At 37.8% G+C, this 17,010-nt stretch overlaps 1 protein-coding gene across 1 annotated transcript; it reads right to left on the bottom strand.

The window, feature by feature from the left end:
• Nucleotides 1–186: 186 nt before the first annotated feature.
• Nucleotides 187–1,161, bottom strand: LOC113291568 (protein WEAK CHLOROPLAST MOVEMENT UNDER BLUE LIGHT 1-like). Its single transcript, XM_026541090.1, has one exon. The coding sequence runs from the start codon at nucleotides 1,159–1,161 to the stop codon at nucleotides 187–189; it is 975 nt and encodes a 324-aa protein (XP_026396875.1).
• Between the last annotated feature and the right edge of the window lie 15,849 nt (nucleotides 1,162–17,010).

The raw sequence follows: 17,010 nt of genomic DNA, 5'->3' as shown, positions 1-17,010 counted from the left end.
TGTTTCAATGAATCATCTACATCACCATATCAATATTATTTACATGGCGAACAGACTTACCATATACCGCCTTCCCAACCTCATCAATTCAACTCATCAAAAAACTATCAGCACATTATAACAGATTTGTAAGACTGCTCAAGAAGAGATAAAACATAGATGAAAAACATAATGGTAGAACAACATTTATAAAACTGAAGATTCTGGTGTAAGAGTATTCTTTTTGGAAAAAAACATCATAATTCGTGGAAACAGTCTTTTCTTCTTCTTTTTCCTTCCTTCTTTGTCTGGGGAAGAGTCCGTACCTGTCTCACTTCCAGCCACACTATTACTTTTGTCCAGCACAGCTAGGATTGAAGTAGCATTTTTATCGGCAGCAGCAGTTGTTGAAAGGCTTCTCGCGATTTCTTGATCATCATCACCGTTTCTTCGTTGTTGCTCTTGTTGCGCCCTCCATTGTCTTAACTTCTGCTCCATGCTCAGTTTTCCCCCCTCAGCCTTTTCAGCCTCTCTCATTGCATTTTTCAATTCCTCCTTCTTTAAACTTATCTCTCTATTCACTTCTTCTAGTTTTGCCAGGGTTCTTAGTTCAGATTCCTTGGCGAATTCTATTTGGGAAACAGCAGCTTCAACTTTTCTCCTTGCTCTTTCTTCTGCTTCATAAGTCTGTTTGCTCAGTGTGTAGTATTCCTCTATAGAAAGCGTCACCGTGGAAATGGTAAAGTTGCCATCACCAGAATTTGTGGCAGCTGCCAACTGACTCTGCTGCAATGCCTTGACTGCCTCTAAGGCCAGCCTCTCTGATTCCTTGGAAGCCTCTATCTCCCTCTGAACTGCAATCATTCTACTCTTCATGGTATTTGAACTTGCCTTCACTTCATCGACTTCTTTCCTTGCCTTCTGCAATTCTTTGTTAGCAGTCTCAGCAAGTAACTTCGCCTGGGTTGCTTCTTGCAGTTTCTTTGGAAGATCCGCCACGGTAGTCATATTTTCTCTCGCGTCTTTTTCCTTCATCTGCACTACACCCAAATCTAATGTGATGTTCTTTAAATCATCCTCAAGAGAGGCAACCATTACAGTTGCAATTCCTTCTCTCTGTCTCAAGGTGACAAGTGCAGACTTTTGATTTTTGAGCTCTGAGTTAAGTGATTGCGCAGCCATCTGTAGAAAGTGTGCATCTGTTTTAGCCTTCTCTATGTTGCTTCTCAGTTTTCCAAGTTCTTCTTAGCTTGAAGAAACTACCGAGTGTAAATCCCCCTGGTTTTCCTTGCCATTTTCTTGGTCTAGTCTAGCATCGGCGTATGATGCTAGTTCGGATTTTAGCTCCACCAGCAAAGCCGATGCGGAACTTAGTTTCGGCCTGAGATCCTTCCAGATGCAACTATTTGGTTTAGTCTGCCAAGCTCATCTTCTGCCTGCTTCAACTCCTTTGCCCAATTGAGAGAATCTTGATCTCTTTTAATAGCTGCGACAATTGTTTTCTCCTCTGCCTTCAAATGTGCCGCATGTGCAGATTCAAGTGATTCATTCGTACTCATTAGCTCGTGAGTCAGTTCATTTACCACCTTATTTACATCTTGCGAGTCAGATGCAACCTCCACTGCTTTCTTCGCAACCGCATCCTTCTCAGCTACTAAAGAAGCATACTCAACTTGCAATCTCTCCAACTCGCTTTTTACAGATTTCAATTCTTCGAGTACAGCAGCATGCTTAGCCTCTAGCTCAGCCTTAGCTTCAACATTAACCTCATCAGCAACCCCACGTTCCATTGCGCCTACCTTAAGCTTGGCAATTTCTGATTCCATTTTCGCTTGGCGCTCTTCAATCTCTGCTCTCCCTAGGCTCACATTTAGCTCTTGTATTAGTTTCTTGGTGCTGTCAAGATTTCTCATTACTTCTTCACTCGAATCTTTAGCCATGTCAGACTCTTTCTTATACCTGGGAAGCTCTACTGTTACATTCTCAAGCTCATGTTCTATGGAGTTACATCTCTGCACATAAACAATGAGAAGGCAAAATTACTATTTGCGGATCATCCCAAAACCGATTGTATTAGAAGCATTCATACAAAGGAAAAAATTGCGTCCGAAATGGATTTTTACCTCCTGTGCTTGGATTTTATAAGCTTTCCAACTGGTGATTCCTCCAAACTTGCTTACAACTTCTTTTACAGACTCAAAAGGTGCTGCAGTATCAATCATTGCTCTTTGTGACGTATCAGATAATGAAGCCGTCTCTGGACTACTACCATACGCATTTTGTATAGCTTTAATTGCATTTTCTTCACTAAATTTCCCAAAATATTCAGCTGCTTCACTGTTAAGTTTGGTAATTCCCTTGTCTTTCATTCATTCATCATGTTTCAATTTATACAAGACTCAACTTGGGTTACAAGACACAAACCCTAAACCTGCCGACTTGAGACCGATTACTTGGGTCTCAAGTTTGCTACGTACGGAAACAGACCCTTTACATGGACTGTCCAAGTCGGTCCAGAAATCCAGACCGAATACGTAGGTCTCAAGACACAGTCTTGAGTCCAACACTACGTATCCCGTAATACCCTCCTTCAAGACGGAGCATGTAGGTCACAAATGCCCATCTTGGACAAAAGACCTTGAAATTGAGCTTTCCCTAAGGATTTGGTGAAGATATCTGCCAATTGCACCGCCGTAGGAGTGTAAGAAGGGGATATAATCTTCTGTACTATAGCATCTCGAACAACATGACAGTCCACCTCTATGTGTTTGGTTCGTTCATGAAAGACTGGATTCTGAGCAATGTATAATGCTGATTGACTATCACACAGGAGCTGTATTCCATGTGGATGACGAACCCCCAAATCACCAAGTAATTGTTTCAACCACTTCAACTCACATGTTGCTGCTGCCATGGATCGGTATTCTGCTTCAGCTGAACTCCGAGAAACAGTTGGTTGCTTCTTTGTTTTCCAAGACACCGGTGAATGCCCAAGACGAACAAACCATCCTGTCAATGAACGTCTAGTCAAAGGGCAACTTGCCCAATCTGAGTCACACCACCCTTGCAAACTTAGGGTACTATCAGATCGCAACAGAATGCCTTGCCCAGGATTCTTTTTCAAGTATCTAACCACTCGAAGTGCAGCCTCCCAATGTTCGATTCTCGGTTGTTGCATAAACTGAGACAGTGTATGTACCGAGTATGTAAGATCAGGTCTAGTCACTGCCAAATAAATCAGTCTACCAATTAGTCTTCTATATTTTTCAACATCAACGAACAAATCTCCCTGCGCCAAAGCCAGACGATGATTAGTCTCCATTGGAAACTCAGCAGGTCTAGCTCCTAATAAACCCGTTTCCATGATAATATCCAATGCATATTTCCTCTGGCATATATAAATACCCTGTTTACTGCGAGCTATCTCCAAGCCGAGAAAATATTTCAATTTTCCCAAATCTTTCATCTTGAAACATTGTCCCAAGTATGATTTAAATGTATGAATCTCCACTAGATTATTCCCGCATAATCAAATCATCTACATAGACCAAGACATTAAGCTGTATGTCTCCCTTGGTCATAGTAAAAAGAGAGTAGTCCGAGTATGCTTGCTAAAACCATATTTCTTCAAGGCTGTTGATAGTTTGGCAAACCAACAACGAGGAGCCTGTCTTAAACCATATAATGATTTCTTCATTTTACACACCATATTTGTCTGACCTTTGCAAATCCAGGTGGTATCTTCATATACACCTCATCCTCCAAGTCTCCATGAAGAAATGCATTATGTACATCCATCTGATGTACTTCCCAAGTTTAACTGCTGCGACAGCTAAAAAAGTACGTACCGTTGTCATTTTTGCAACTGGTGCAAATGTCTCTTTGTAATCCAATCCTTCAACCTGATGATTCCCAAAGATCACCAAGCGTGCTTTTAATCGCACCAACTTCCCATTTTCATCATACTTCTCCGTGTAAATCCATTTACTCCTAGTGCTCTCTTGCCCGGCGGTAATTCTTGCAATTCCCAGGTACCTTGTTCTTCCAAAGCTCGGATTTCTGCTTCCATGGCTTTCCTCCACCCTGGATGCTTCATGGCTTCTTTAAAGTTGCGTGGTGCAGACCCAGCTGTTATAGCTGCAAGATATTTCTTATGCACAGCAGAAAATTTATCACAACTAACATAATATGTCAAAGGATAAGGCGTACCTGAGGATGATGATTGTGTAGAATGAGGATGAGGTAGACTGTTTTCTCGAATGGTGTGCGTCACAAATCCTTTTAGTCTGCTAGAAGGGATCTTCTGACGCTTCCCTTTACCCATGTCACCCTCAACTACAACATCATTGCGAGAAGCAACATTTTCTTCATGCTGTTATTCTCGGACTCAGCTGAAACACCAACACCTTCAGTCTCAGTAGAAGGACCATCCTCGGTCTCAGCTGAACCATCAGCGCTGCCTGTCTCAGTTGAAACTCCAGCGCTGTCCGTCTCAGTGAATCTCCACCTTGAGGAGCTAATACAGCTCCTTCTCTGTTTCATCTCACTCCAGTACTCATCAGGACTGTACTGAAGCCTCAGCCAATACACCTTGCGTATCAGTCACAGATGAAGCATTAAATTCGACTGCATCATCTCAGTCGCTCTTACGCGACACAACCTCAGTCTTAAACGGAAATTGATGTTCAAAAAACTTGACATCTCTTGACACCCTAAATTGTTTCGTGTCTAAATCATATACTTGCCATGCCTTTTTACCAAACGGATACCCAAGGAAGACACACCTTCTTCCTCTACTCGCAAACTTATCCCCTTTACTACTTTGATCATGCACATAGCACAGCATCCAAATACCTTCAACTGATGATATGGAGGCTGTTTTCCAAACAAAAGCTCATACGGAGTTTTATGATCTAAAATAGGTGTAGGCGTACGATTGATTAAATACGCAGCTGTCAATGCGCATTCCCCCCAAAACCTTATTGGCAAATTGGCTTGAAATCTCAAAGCCCTTGCCACATTCATTATATGTTGATGTTTTCTCTCAACTCTTCCATTCTGTTGTGGTGTACCTACACAGGATGTCTCAAACACTATCCCATTAGTTCGAAGTATCCACGCAATGCATTGAACTCAGTTCCATTATCACTTCTAAAATTTTGATTTCTTTATTAAACTGACGCTTCACAAGAGCAATGAAGTTAAGAAATGTCTGTTCAACTTCAGTTTTGTTTCGAAGCAAATAAATCCACACACCTCTTGAAAAATCATCTACTATTGTCAAAAAATAATGTGCTCCACATGATGACTGAGTCTTATACGGACCCCATAAATCTATATGAACCAACTCAAAAATACAACTGGATTTACTGAAACTACTAGCAAAACTACTCCTATGATGTTTTGCTCGTGGACAGATATCACAAGCATCATTATTCTTCTTTATTAACCTACTCATTCCTTGTAACTTCTGCAAACTTTCTCTGAAGGATGTCCCATACGCCGATGCCATAGCTCATACGTATCTCCATTAACAGCCATAACTTCAACTTGAGGCACACCACAGAAAATATACAGTCCACCTTGTCTCTCAGCCACTCCAATCATCCTCCTCGTCAACCGGTCCTGTATAAGACATAAACTGTTAGTACATTGGATAATACATCTTTTCTCATCAATAAGTTGTGTAACCGAGATTAAGTTACAAGTTATCTGAGGCACATAAAGCACATTCTCTAGTCTCAATCCCCCAGGTAGAATAACAGTTCCTATCTTCTTAGACAATGCAGACTTCCCATCTGGAAGTCCAATATTGCATGCCTTTATATCTTTTATCTCTATCATGTCATCCTTTTTATATGTGACATGATTTGTTGCCCCCGTGTCTACAATCCACACAGTTTTATTCTTCTTACCTTGGAGTGAGGCGTGGATTTCTTGAGTTTAAAAACTCAAGCACCTGTTGAAGTTGTTGCTGTGACTCCAGTCAGACCTGACGCTTCTGATGAGATGCTCCACCTGACTGCCTTGCATCTGATATGTTAAGGTTGTGTGCTCGAACCTGGTTGCCTGCACCTTGTCCTCGACCTCCTCTACCACCGGTAAAGTTAGTGCCACCACGCCCTCTGCCATTGGTTCTGCCTCCTCGACCAGATCCTCTTCCACCTCTAGGTCTGTCTCCCCACCATTCTGGGTATCCAATACGTTGAAAACACCCATCCTCTGAGTGTCCATCTCTGTTACAGTACTTGCAATGCTTGTTAGGATCATATGTATTATTAAACTGACGTTGATCAGATTGCACTCTGAATGCCATCACATTGTCATGCACCTCCGTAGACATAGATATTTCTCCTATACGCAGACGCTCCGAGTTGACCATTGTCTGGTATGCTACATCTGTTGATGACAACGGGTCTCTAGCCAACAACTGTTCACGCACGGAACTATACACAGAGTCTAACCCAATCAAAAAATAGTGCAGAAAATCTTCTTCTCTCAACGTACTTACTTGTGATGTTATATTACAAGTGAAATTACCACACTTTCAATGAGGTACCTTCATGTATGTCACCATCTCATCCCATATCTTGTTGAGTCTCCCAAAGTACTCAGCTACACCTTCCGCTTTCTTTTGTTTGCACTCGCTTAACGAAGTTTTCAACTGACAGATCCTAGTTCCGCTCACAACACAGTATCTTATCTTCAACTGTGTCCACAGTAAGTTTGCATCATCATAGTCTCCCAAGCTCGATCTAATTGATGAATCTAACGTGTTGCTAATCCATGAAACAAGCATCGACTGGACAGCAATCCATTCTTCCAACTGGTCACTATCTTCAGGTTTCGTGATTGTTCCATCAACAAAACCAAACTTCCTTTTAGCTATCAATGATCTTCTTATGGCTCTAGCCCATTCACCATAGTTAGTCCCCTTTAGAACAATTGGCGTGATGATGATACCTGGACCATCACTTGATCCTAGATGGTAGACTGGATTCTTTTTCTGCATATCATACTCTATATTTTTCCCTTTGGATGACTCTGTTTCACCCTCCATTGTTTTCTTTTTTTTTTTTTTTTTTGGGTTCTTAACCGGCTCTTGATGCCATGTTAAGTTTGGTAATTCCCTTGTCTTTCATTCATTCATCACGTTTCAATTTATACAAGACTCAACTTGGGTTACAAGACACAAACCCTAAACCTGGCGACTTGAGACCGATTACTTGGGTCTCAAGTTTGCTACGTACGGAAACAGACCCTTTACATGGACTGTCCAAGTCGGTCCAGAAATCCAGACCGAATACGTAGGTCTCAAGACAGAGTCTTGAGTCCAACACTACGTATCCCGTAATATTCACCTTTTTCATCAACGTTCGGCAATTCCAAATTAGGAGCTGCGGAAATGGGTCCAATCGACGAACGCATTTTGAGATTACTCGTTTCTCTTTTACTCGACCGCCTTATATTGATGCTTATAGTTGTTCCACGATTGGGTATCTAATTAAAATCAACATGGGATGAACATCAAAATCAATGAGTTGGAACCCTAAAATGCTCGAATATCAAAATTCTCAAAATAAACGACAAAATTCACTAGCGTTACTAAAATGGGTATCTCAAAATTTCAACCAGAATACGGGAAAGAGTTTGAGATAACATAGAAAACTTACTTGGAAAACTACGATTAGCCGACGAGGTTATGCTTCTTCCTCGTGAGAATCCTTGCAGAAAATGAAAATTGTATTGGAAAAAGAAAATAGATGAACCCAATTAGAAAATGTGAGTACAATTTAAGGGAAGAAATTGATTAGGAGGAATCCTTCTCATTACAGCAAAAAACTCACCTGTAAAAAACTATCTGTTCAGAGACAGATAGAGATTTTGATGTAGTAGTTGTTGATGACATAATGCCACATCTAACTTTCTTTTACCACCTCTTCTTTTCGCGGCAAAGATAACCGCTCAAAACTCAACGGTCTACTGTGAAAGGTCTATATTTACCCTCTTTCGATAAGATAATGGATACTTGCACCCCATTTGTACTACAATATGAACGATTCTATGAGATGACTTGGATGCTCTAAAGGATGACCTATACAAACACTTAGCAGTAGTTCTCTCATGTGAAGAGTTTTTTTCTTGGATCAGAAAACTGCCCCAGCCATTCCCTCCATCCCTGTTATAAACGCATATTTTAAAAAAATTTATAGTCCTATCAGATAGGTGGAGTTTCAATTTCACGACTACTTTTTCTGAATATACCCTTATTTATGATGCATGGATATCATACAATTTAGTAAAATATTAGATGGAGATATATAAATTAGTATTTTTATCGAAATAACGTAAGGGTAGATTATGAAAACCAAATTTGTTCTTAATCTAAAAAGATTGATATGTCTTTCTCATCACAAGATATATTTGAGAATGACATATTTTCAGGAGTATGATGCTGATTGATTTTACAAGAGTTTATCGAAGATAATCAATTCTTCTTTTTAAAATCACAATTGCGAGAAGTCGTACTCTCTTGTCTTAATTCAAACAGTTGATATTCAATATTTTTGATCCTTTTAATCCAGGCTTCCTTTTCCAGTTGAAACATACTCTTCATTGAGTATAGGTCTTTGGTAAAAATATCAATTTTCTCTTGGGGAAGCGAGATCGTGTATCATGAAACAATCAGGGTTGTTAGAAAGACAAGTGTGATTATCAACAAATTATTTGAGTGAACTTTCACAGACATCTTCCTCGGGACAGTAGTCAAGAGTTGCCATCCATGCTTTGGTTAACTCCCTAACCTTGTCAGGATAACTAGAGACATTATGAACACTTTTATAGCACTTGGAACAAGTTCTATTCTCATAGTCTTTGTGAACTTTTCTATCCTTTCCATTGATTGAAGACGAATTCTTTTGAGACTTTCTTTTTCTCTGTCTATGAGTTTTCTTTAACTGCTGCACAAACAACGAGAGAGTTGAATTAAAGTAATTCTCATCATTCGTATCGATCAATTTTGGACGTAGAGACTTTTTATCAGATGCAACAATAGGATTGCAAGATATGTGATATTTTTTCTTTTACTCAGTTCAAGATCAAAAGTGCATCAAGGTTATTTCCTTCAACGATGGCGTGTTTCATAGAATGATACCTAGATAAAAGCGATCTAAGAATTTTCATCACAATGTCCTTTTCAAGAATAGTCTTGTCCAATGCAAAAGATGCATTAACAATTTCGGACACTTTGTGATTAAACTCATCAAGTGAATCTTCATCAGCTATACAAAGGTTTTCCCAATTAGAACAAGGTTTTGAAGCATAGCTTCTTTCTCAGAGGAATTTTCTTCGATTACAGTTTCTAAGATATCCCAAGCTTCTTTAGACTTAGTGCACGTAATCATATGGTGCTGAAGATCTGGGGTAATGGCATGTATGATAGCATTTAAACCGTCAGAATTTTGCTTCGGAGCAAGAATCTCGTCAGGTTCATATCTACCAATATCCTTGGGAACAGTTACATCGCCTTCTGTTTTAACCGGAGGATCATAGCCATTAACAACACGAACCCATGTTTGAAAATCACGAGCTTGTAGAAAAGCACGCATAAAAATTTTCCACCATGAGTAATTCGATCCATCGAAGACTGGTGGTACATTTATAGAGATAACATTTATGTTCATAGAGTAAGAATGCTACAAACACAGACTCATGAGGTTTTAAACGTGTTTGTCTGCTCTGATACCAATTGAAAAACGGGGGGTCTAACAACCACGCCCAATATTTCGTTTAGGAAAATATGTATGGACTAACTCCAATATATTTCCAAGAGAATCAACTAGATATTCAGACTCAATCAAGGAAAATACATCCAAGAGTTATATCTCAATTTCTGAAATCAATCTGCAATCGAACAGATAGAAATCCGCGAGCCAAATTAATATGAGAAATAACTTGGATGATACCAATGACCAATATCCAAGTATCAATCAATTTATATCAACAACCAAATGTTGGATTATATAATTGATTGAGATACATGCAACCTGTGATATTTTAATTATATAAAAATATAATGCGGAAACGAAATAACACAGACACCAGAAATTTTGTTAACGAGGAAACCGCAAATGCAGAAAAACCCCGGGACCTAGTCCAGATTTGAACACCTCATTGTATTAAGCCGCTACAGAGTCTAGCCTACTACCAATTAACTTTGGATTAGAATGTAGTTGAGCCCTAACCAAACCCACAATGATTAAGGTACAGTCGCGTTCCTTACGCCTCTTGAACCACGCCGGATTCTGCGCACTTGATTCCCTTAGCTGATCTCACCCACAACTAAGAGTTGCTACGACCCAAAGTCAAAGACTTGATAAACAAATCTGTCTCACACAGAAAAGTCTATTGAATAGATAAATCTGTCTCCTACAGAAATACCTACGAGTTTTGTTCTGTCTTTTAATAAATCAAGGTGAATATGAACCAATTGATACACCAGACTTATATTCTCGAAGAACATCCTAGTAATATCAATCACTCACAATAATCTTAATCGTATGGAAGTGAAACAAGATATTTTGGAATCATAAACGATGAGACGAAGATGTTTGTGACTACTTTTTATCTTACCTATCGTAGATTAAATCTCGAGCAAATCTTAGAGAAGATAGTATTCAACACGATAGAAGAAAGTAAGATCACAACACGTAACTGCAGAGAAAATAGTTGGGTCTGGCTTCAGAATCCCAATGAAGTATTTAAGTCGTTAACCTATAATGGTTTTAGGAAAAACCTAGGTTAAATGAGAATTGACCCTAGTCGAAACTATTACCACGCAGGAGGTGTGGGGATTAGGTTTCCTAGTTGCAAGATTTCTCCCTTATATAGTATTCAAATTAGGGTTTGTAATCAATGTTACCTTGGTAACAAAGCATTCAATATTCACCGTTAGATGAAAACCTGATTACAGTCAAGCTAATATCTTTCAACCGTTGGATCGAACTTAGCTTGCAATACACAAATGAAATGTGACTTCATTTAGGTATGAGTAACTGCACCCAAACGTATTCACATAGTTGGCTCAACAATAGTTAACCGAAGTTAGCCATATGAACACTTTCATATCAACCTTGTTCATCTTAATCACAACTAGTTCAAATGACTCAAATGAAACTAGTTATGGAGTTGTTCAATTGTTTATATTCTCATAGAAGTATACAAGACACAATTGAAGAAAAATCAATTTTGATTCACTTGAACCAATTCATTAACATTATAGCCACGGTTTGCAAAAGATTGCGTTCCTTAATATATAAATGTATTAGTTCATAAACAAACTATTTTAGAACGTAACCCACTAAAGTATTCAAACGGGTACGCATACCTAAGTGGCCGGATATAGTTTGGATTCGCCAGTATGCGAACGGGTACGCATACCTCCAAACTCAATTGAATTCCCGGACTTGAACTTTACGCCAGTACGCATACGGGTATGCATACTAAGTTCTCGGACTTTCAACTAACCAACCAGTATGCACACGGGTATGCATAATATGGTTCCCGGACTTTGAATAACTTGCAACGGTTAGCATACAAGTAATATTGTGTTATATTCAATCAATGGTTAATCGTTGTAAACTCCATCTTAATCATTGAAACATTCTTGGAAGACGGGAATAGTTGTCTCACACAGACTATTAGCTCCAAAGAAATTTTCAAGTGATCAATAGATCAATACGAAGCATTCCAAGTCTACATCAAATGATTGTCTCACACAAATCATATAAGATGTTATCAGGCGATTTTCACATGATCATCTTTTGACTTTCGTCAAGAATAAAGATGAACTTGGTTAAAGCGAAAGCTTACCAACACATATTTCGAGAAATATGTAAGTGAGTTAAACTCAGCTCGAAATATCAAATGTGTATAATGTAAAGTATATATAGTTATACTACTTTTGTCTCAATAGAATATTGAATAGAATAGACTTCTGAATGATAGATGAGTTCAAGTATCCACATACCTTTTGTTGATAAAGTTCCACAAGCTCCTCTTATGAGTTATTCGTCTTCAATCGATGAACGTCGTAAAGTCTAATGCTCAACTGAACATTCTATCATAATCCGAGACATAGCTATAAGTAGACTAGAAATCAAGACTTATAGTTTTGGAAACTAAAATTGACAACAAGCTTGAGATAGCAACGCTTGCGAGTTTGACCGAACAATACTCTAACAGAAATGTGTTTTACTTATCTATTTGCAAGTGCTGAGTATGACTGATGTGAGCTTTTGAACTTAGACATGAAAAGTCTGTAGGTTCTATATTTATAATTAGCGTTGTCATTAATTTCTTCCATTCTTAGTAAAAATCAAAAATACATCTTGATTACAAGGGATAGACCTTGAATTGTTTCACACCATTGATAACTTTGTCAAGTCTGCTATGAGTACTCCCGTTCTATTCATTACAATTGTCGGGTTTGAATTCACAATTGAATTTGGTGAGTCTTTGTTAACCATGTGTTCATTGTGTGTAAGTATTTCAGAATAATACTTTCTCTAGGCTCTGATCATGTTGACTACGCACGTAGTCGAATTGCTGGTAGTGATATAATTGTGAAAAAACTTGAAGAGTCTGATACTCAGTATATATCAATATGTACTAGGGTTACACTGAGCACATATCAATATGCATTGGTGTCAATGTTAAGGTTTGTTTCTTTCGTGTCCTGTAAATTGTGTTGTCTGGGCTGTTATAAGTATCCACTTTTCTAAGATAATTACACGCATTCTCAATAGACTGATGTGATACCTTGTACATCCTTCCAAGTGCTACTGTGAGTATTTAGACCATTAACCTCTCAAACTTTACGGGTATTTTAGCATTAACCTTGCACACCACTTGATAGTTTTGATTCCAACACTAAATGTAGATTCTACTTTTCCCTTGGTCATATTTTGGAAACTATGTTTTGTCAATTTTTATTCAATACATGTGTATATGTGTTGTTTTTCCATAGTTGAAAGATATTTTGTATTTTTTTGTGAGATGAAGTGTCTCAATTTGTCTTTGCATTGAGTTTCACTCAGTACATATCAATATGTACCATAGCTTCAGTTAGTACATGTGTATATGTACTATGATTTTAATTTTAACCTAGGGACTGAACATGAAAACGGTAAGTTTCGCGGTTATTAAACTGATAACCACTTGAAAATGGAACTGATTCATAAAAAGTTGAGATAGGGGATAGATGGATAGAGATAATTTTGCAAAAGAAGTAACGATTCCGAGATGTACATTTTTTATTTATTCTGTGCTTTTTTCTTCTCTGCAGATGCTGCTGAGGCAAAGTTTAAAGAGGGGACTTCCTCCTATGAGGCCATAAAATATGAAGGAATAATGGGCAGTGCTAATTAAGGAATGCTTCGACGGCAATCTGAAACTATTTTGGTTACAGAAAAATCACGCCCAGAAAACTATTTTGCTGCGATATTTTGCAGTTTGTGTTAGAGCACTGCTCGGTCGAAGTCGCAAGTGTTTCTATCCCAAGCTTGTTTGTCAAATTTAGTTTCCAAACCTATAAGTCTTGATTTCTAGTATAATTATAGCTAAGTCTCGGACTAGGATAGAAAGTGTAGTTGAGCTCTAGACTCCACGACGTTCATCATGCAAAGACGAAGAACTACTCAAGGAACTGGTGGATCTTCATCGACTAAAAGTTATGTGGACACTTGAACTTATCTATCACTCAAAAGTCTATATACTCTATCTCCTATCTTGGGACAAAAATCGTATTGCTATATAGACTTCGATTATACACATTTGCTATTTCGAGCCAAGTTTATCTCGCTTATCTATTTCTCGAAATATGTGTTGGTAAGATTTCGCTTTGGCCAAGTTCATCTTTACAAGTGATAAAAGTCATGTTGATTATTTAAATATCTTGAAAATTTCTTTGAAGAAAAATAGTGTGTGAATAACCTCTATTTAACATCCTCAAAGAATGTTTTAATGATTGAAATGAGAGTTTAGAATATATAACCTTGAATGGATATAAACATTGTATGTGAACTCATACTTGTGTAAGTCCAAAATCCTTGAACTAAAGTATGCATACTTTACTGGTTTAGGATGTCCGGAAGCTAAGTCTGCGTACGCCTACTGACAGAAGTTCACATCCCGTGAATTTCTTTTGGAGTTTGTAAACTAAAAACAAACTCAATCCGGGTACTTAAGTATGTGTACCGGTATGCATACTTGAGTGGGTTATTTTCTAAAAATGGTTTATTTGTGAACTAAGACATATATAAACTAAGGAATGCATATTTACAAACCGTGGCTCTAATGTTCATGAATCGATTCGAGTGAATCAAAATCATTTTTGCTTCGATTGTGTCTTTTATACCTCTATGAGATCTAAGCAATTGAACAACTATCTAACTAGTTCTTTTGAGTCATTTGAACTAGTTATAGTGAAGATGAATAAGGTTGATATGAAAGTGCTCATATGGCTAACCATTGGTTAACTACTGTTGAACCAACGACTTGTACACGTTTAGGTACGGTTATACAAACCTAAATGAACATGCATTTCATTTGTGTATAACAAGCTAAGTTAGATCTAACGGTTGAAAGACATTAGCTTGAATCTAATCAGGTTTTCATATAACGGTGAATATTGAATGCTTTGTTACCAAGGTAAATTAGATTGCAAACCTTGATTTGGAGACTATATAGAGGAGAACTCTAGCAACTGGGAAACCTAATCCCCACACCTCCTATGTGATACTAGTTGGATAAGCTAGAGTCGATTCTCTTTTAACCTTAGGTTTCTACCGAGACCCTGTAGGTTAACGACTTGAAGACTTCATTAGGATTGTGAAGCCAGGCCCAACAATTTTCTATCTGATCTTGTTGTTTGTATCGTGATTGAGTGCAATCGTAAGATTGGCTTGAGATTAATTTCTCCAATAGGCAAGATAGAAAAGTAGTCACAAACATATTCGTCTCATCGTTTGTGATTCCACAATATCTTGTTTCGCTAGTCGATTAAGATTATTATGAGGTGATTGATATTTCTAGGCTATTCTTTGGGAATAGAAGTCTGGTATATCAATTGGTTCTTGTACACCTTGATTTATCAAAATACGGAACAAAACTCGTAGGTATTTTTGTGGGAGACAGATTTATCTATTCCTGTAGACTTTTCTGTGTGATACAGATTTGTTTATTAAAGTCTTCGACTTTGGGTCGTAGCAACTCTTAGTTGCGGGTGATATCAGCTAAGGGAATCAAGTGTGTAGTATCCTGCTGGGATCAGAGATGTAAGGAGCACAAATGTACCTTTGATCAGTGTGAGATTGATTGGGGTTCAACTACAGTCCATACCGAAGTTATTTTGTAGTAGGCTAGTGTCTGTAGCGTCTTAATACAGTGTGGTGTTCAATCCGGACTAGGTTCCGGGGTTTTTATGCATTTGTGGCTTCCTTGTTAACAAAACTTTTGGTGTATGTGTTATTTCTTTTCTGCATTATATTTTTTATATAATTAAAATATCACAGGTTGTGCGTTGTATCGATCAATTGGTAAATCCAACCTTTGGTTGTTGATTGAAATTGATTGATCCTTGAACAGTCTTTGGTACTGTTCAAGTGATTTCTCTTGTATTCAATCAAAATCGCAGATTTCTATTTGCTTGAGTTGGGATTGAATCGATAAATTGAGATATAACTCTTTGATATATTTTTTATTAAGATTGAGTCTGACTGTCTAGTTGATTCTCTTAAAAGTATATTGGAGTTAGTCCATACAGATTGCTATGCGAAATATTGGGTGAGGTTGTTAGACCCCCGCTTTTTCAATTGGTATCAGAGCAGTAAAACACTATAAACCTAATAAGTTTGTGTTTGACTGATCCCTAAAGTCTCTCCTTATGGGAAATTTCTTTGGGAAACTTGCTCTTGGCATCTGTAACGCACGCCAGAATTTCTTAAAGATTGTTCAGAGATTATTATGGTCTAGTCATTTGGCTTCTCATGATAATATCATTCCATCTAAGATCTTGGAAAACTTAGATGATGAAAAACAATCTAGAGGAAAAATTAAAAGATCCTTTAAGAAAAGAAGATTTAGAAAACGTTATTTATGCTCAAAGGTATGGAATCTCACTAGATTAACTCTATCTTTTTGAGGAATACTATAGTGATGGATCAATTGACAAAGATCTGTTTAGATCATTTGAAATGTTTTTAGATTCTTAGAAAATCTTAATTAAGTTAAAGATAAGAATCGCTCTGATAAAAGTTCGGTATACACAAAATCATGCAAACATTATGTACGAACTAAACATGCTGTCAACACAAGTGAGTTCAATAAAACGGGATCCCGTGTTGTTGATACAGGTTTAATATATCAGAAAAATCTCCTTTCTGGTCATATGAAAAGAAAGTTAAAAAGATCTATTAACCCTGATTATCATCATTACTATGATTATTCCACTGGTACAGTTCACAAATATCAACCGGAAATGGTGCATGAGGGTCTCCCTGCACATCTTCCCACTTGGTAACTTGTTTGGAACTACCCCATTTGTATATGTCTTGAGATGGGGCAAGAAATGGTTTGATTTTTTTGTACATGGTTTAATGTTTTATTTTGTCCTCCTCAGGATAATTGTAAAATAGCTTTCTACTGCATCGTCTTTTCACACGATTGTGTGCTTTCGTGAGTTGCATAACCTTGGTGTTTGAACACCTAAGAAATCCTACATTCCTTTTGTAGCTCGCGGTTCATAAACGAGTCCAAGCCCATTATTGGGTATATGAAAGAAGCGGTAGCGTACCTTCTTCTTCCTCCCACCTTGTCTGCATTCGTGAACGTTTTTAGGTTTTTTTTATGGTTTCTCCATTAATCATCCTTGAAGGTCAAAAGGTGTAAATGGTTTTTCAATATACATATCAATTAAGTCATATCTTCCATTAATCTCTTGATTTTTAACATCTTATGAAGAATTTCAAGTTT

Source organism: Papaver somniferum, chromosome 6 (genome assembly GCF_003573695.1).
Source record: "Papaver somniferum cultivar HN1 chromosome 6, ASM357369v1, whole genome shotgun sequence".
In the NCBI taxonomy this organism is placed as follows: domain Eukaryota; kingdom Viridiplantae; phylum Streptophyta; class Magnoliopsida; order Ranunculales; family Papaveraceae; genus Papaver; species Papaver somniferum.
The sequence above is the reverse complement of the archived record's forward strand: the minus strand, read 5'-3'. Positions and strand labels throughout refer to the sequence as shown.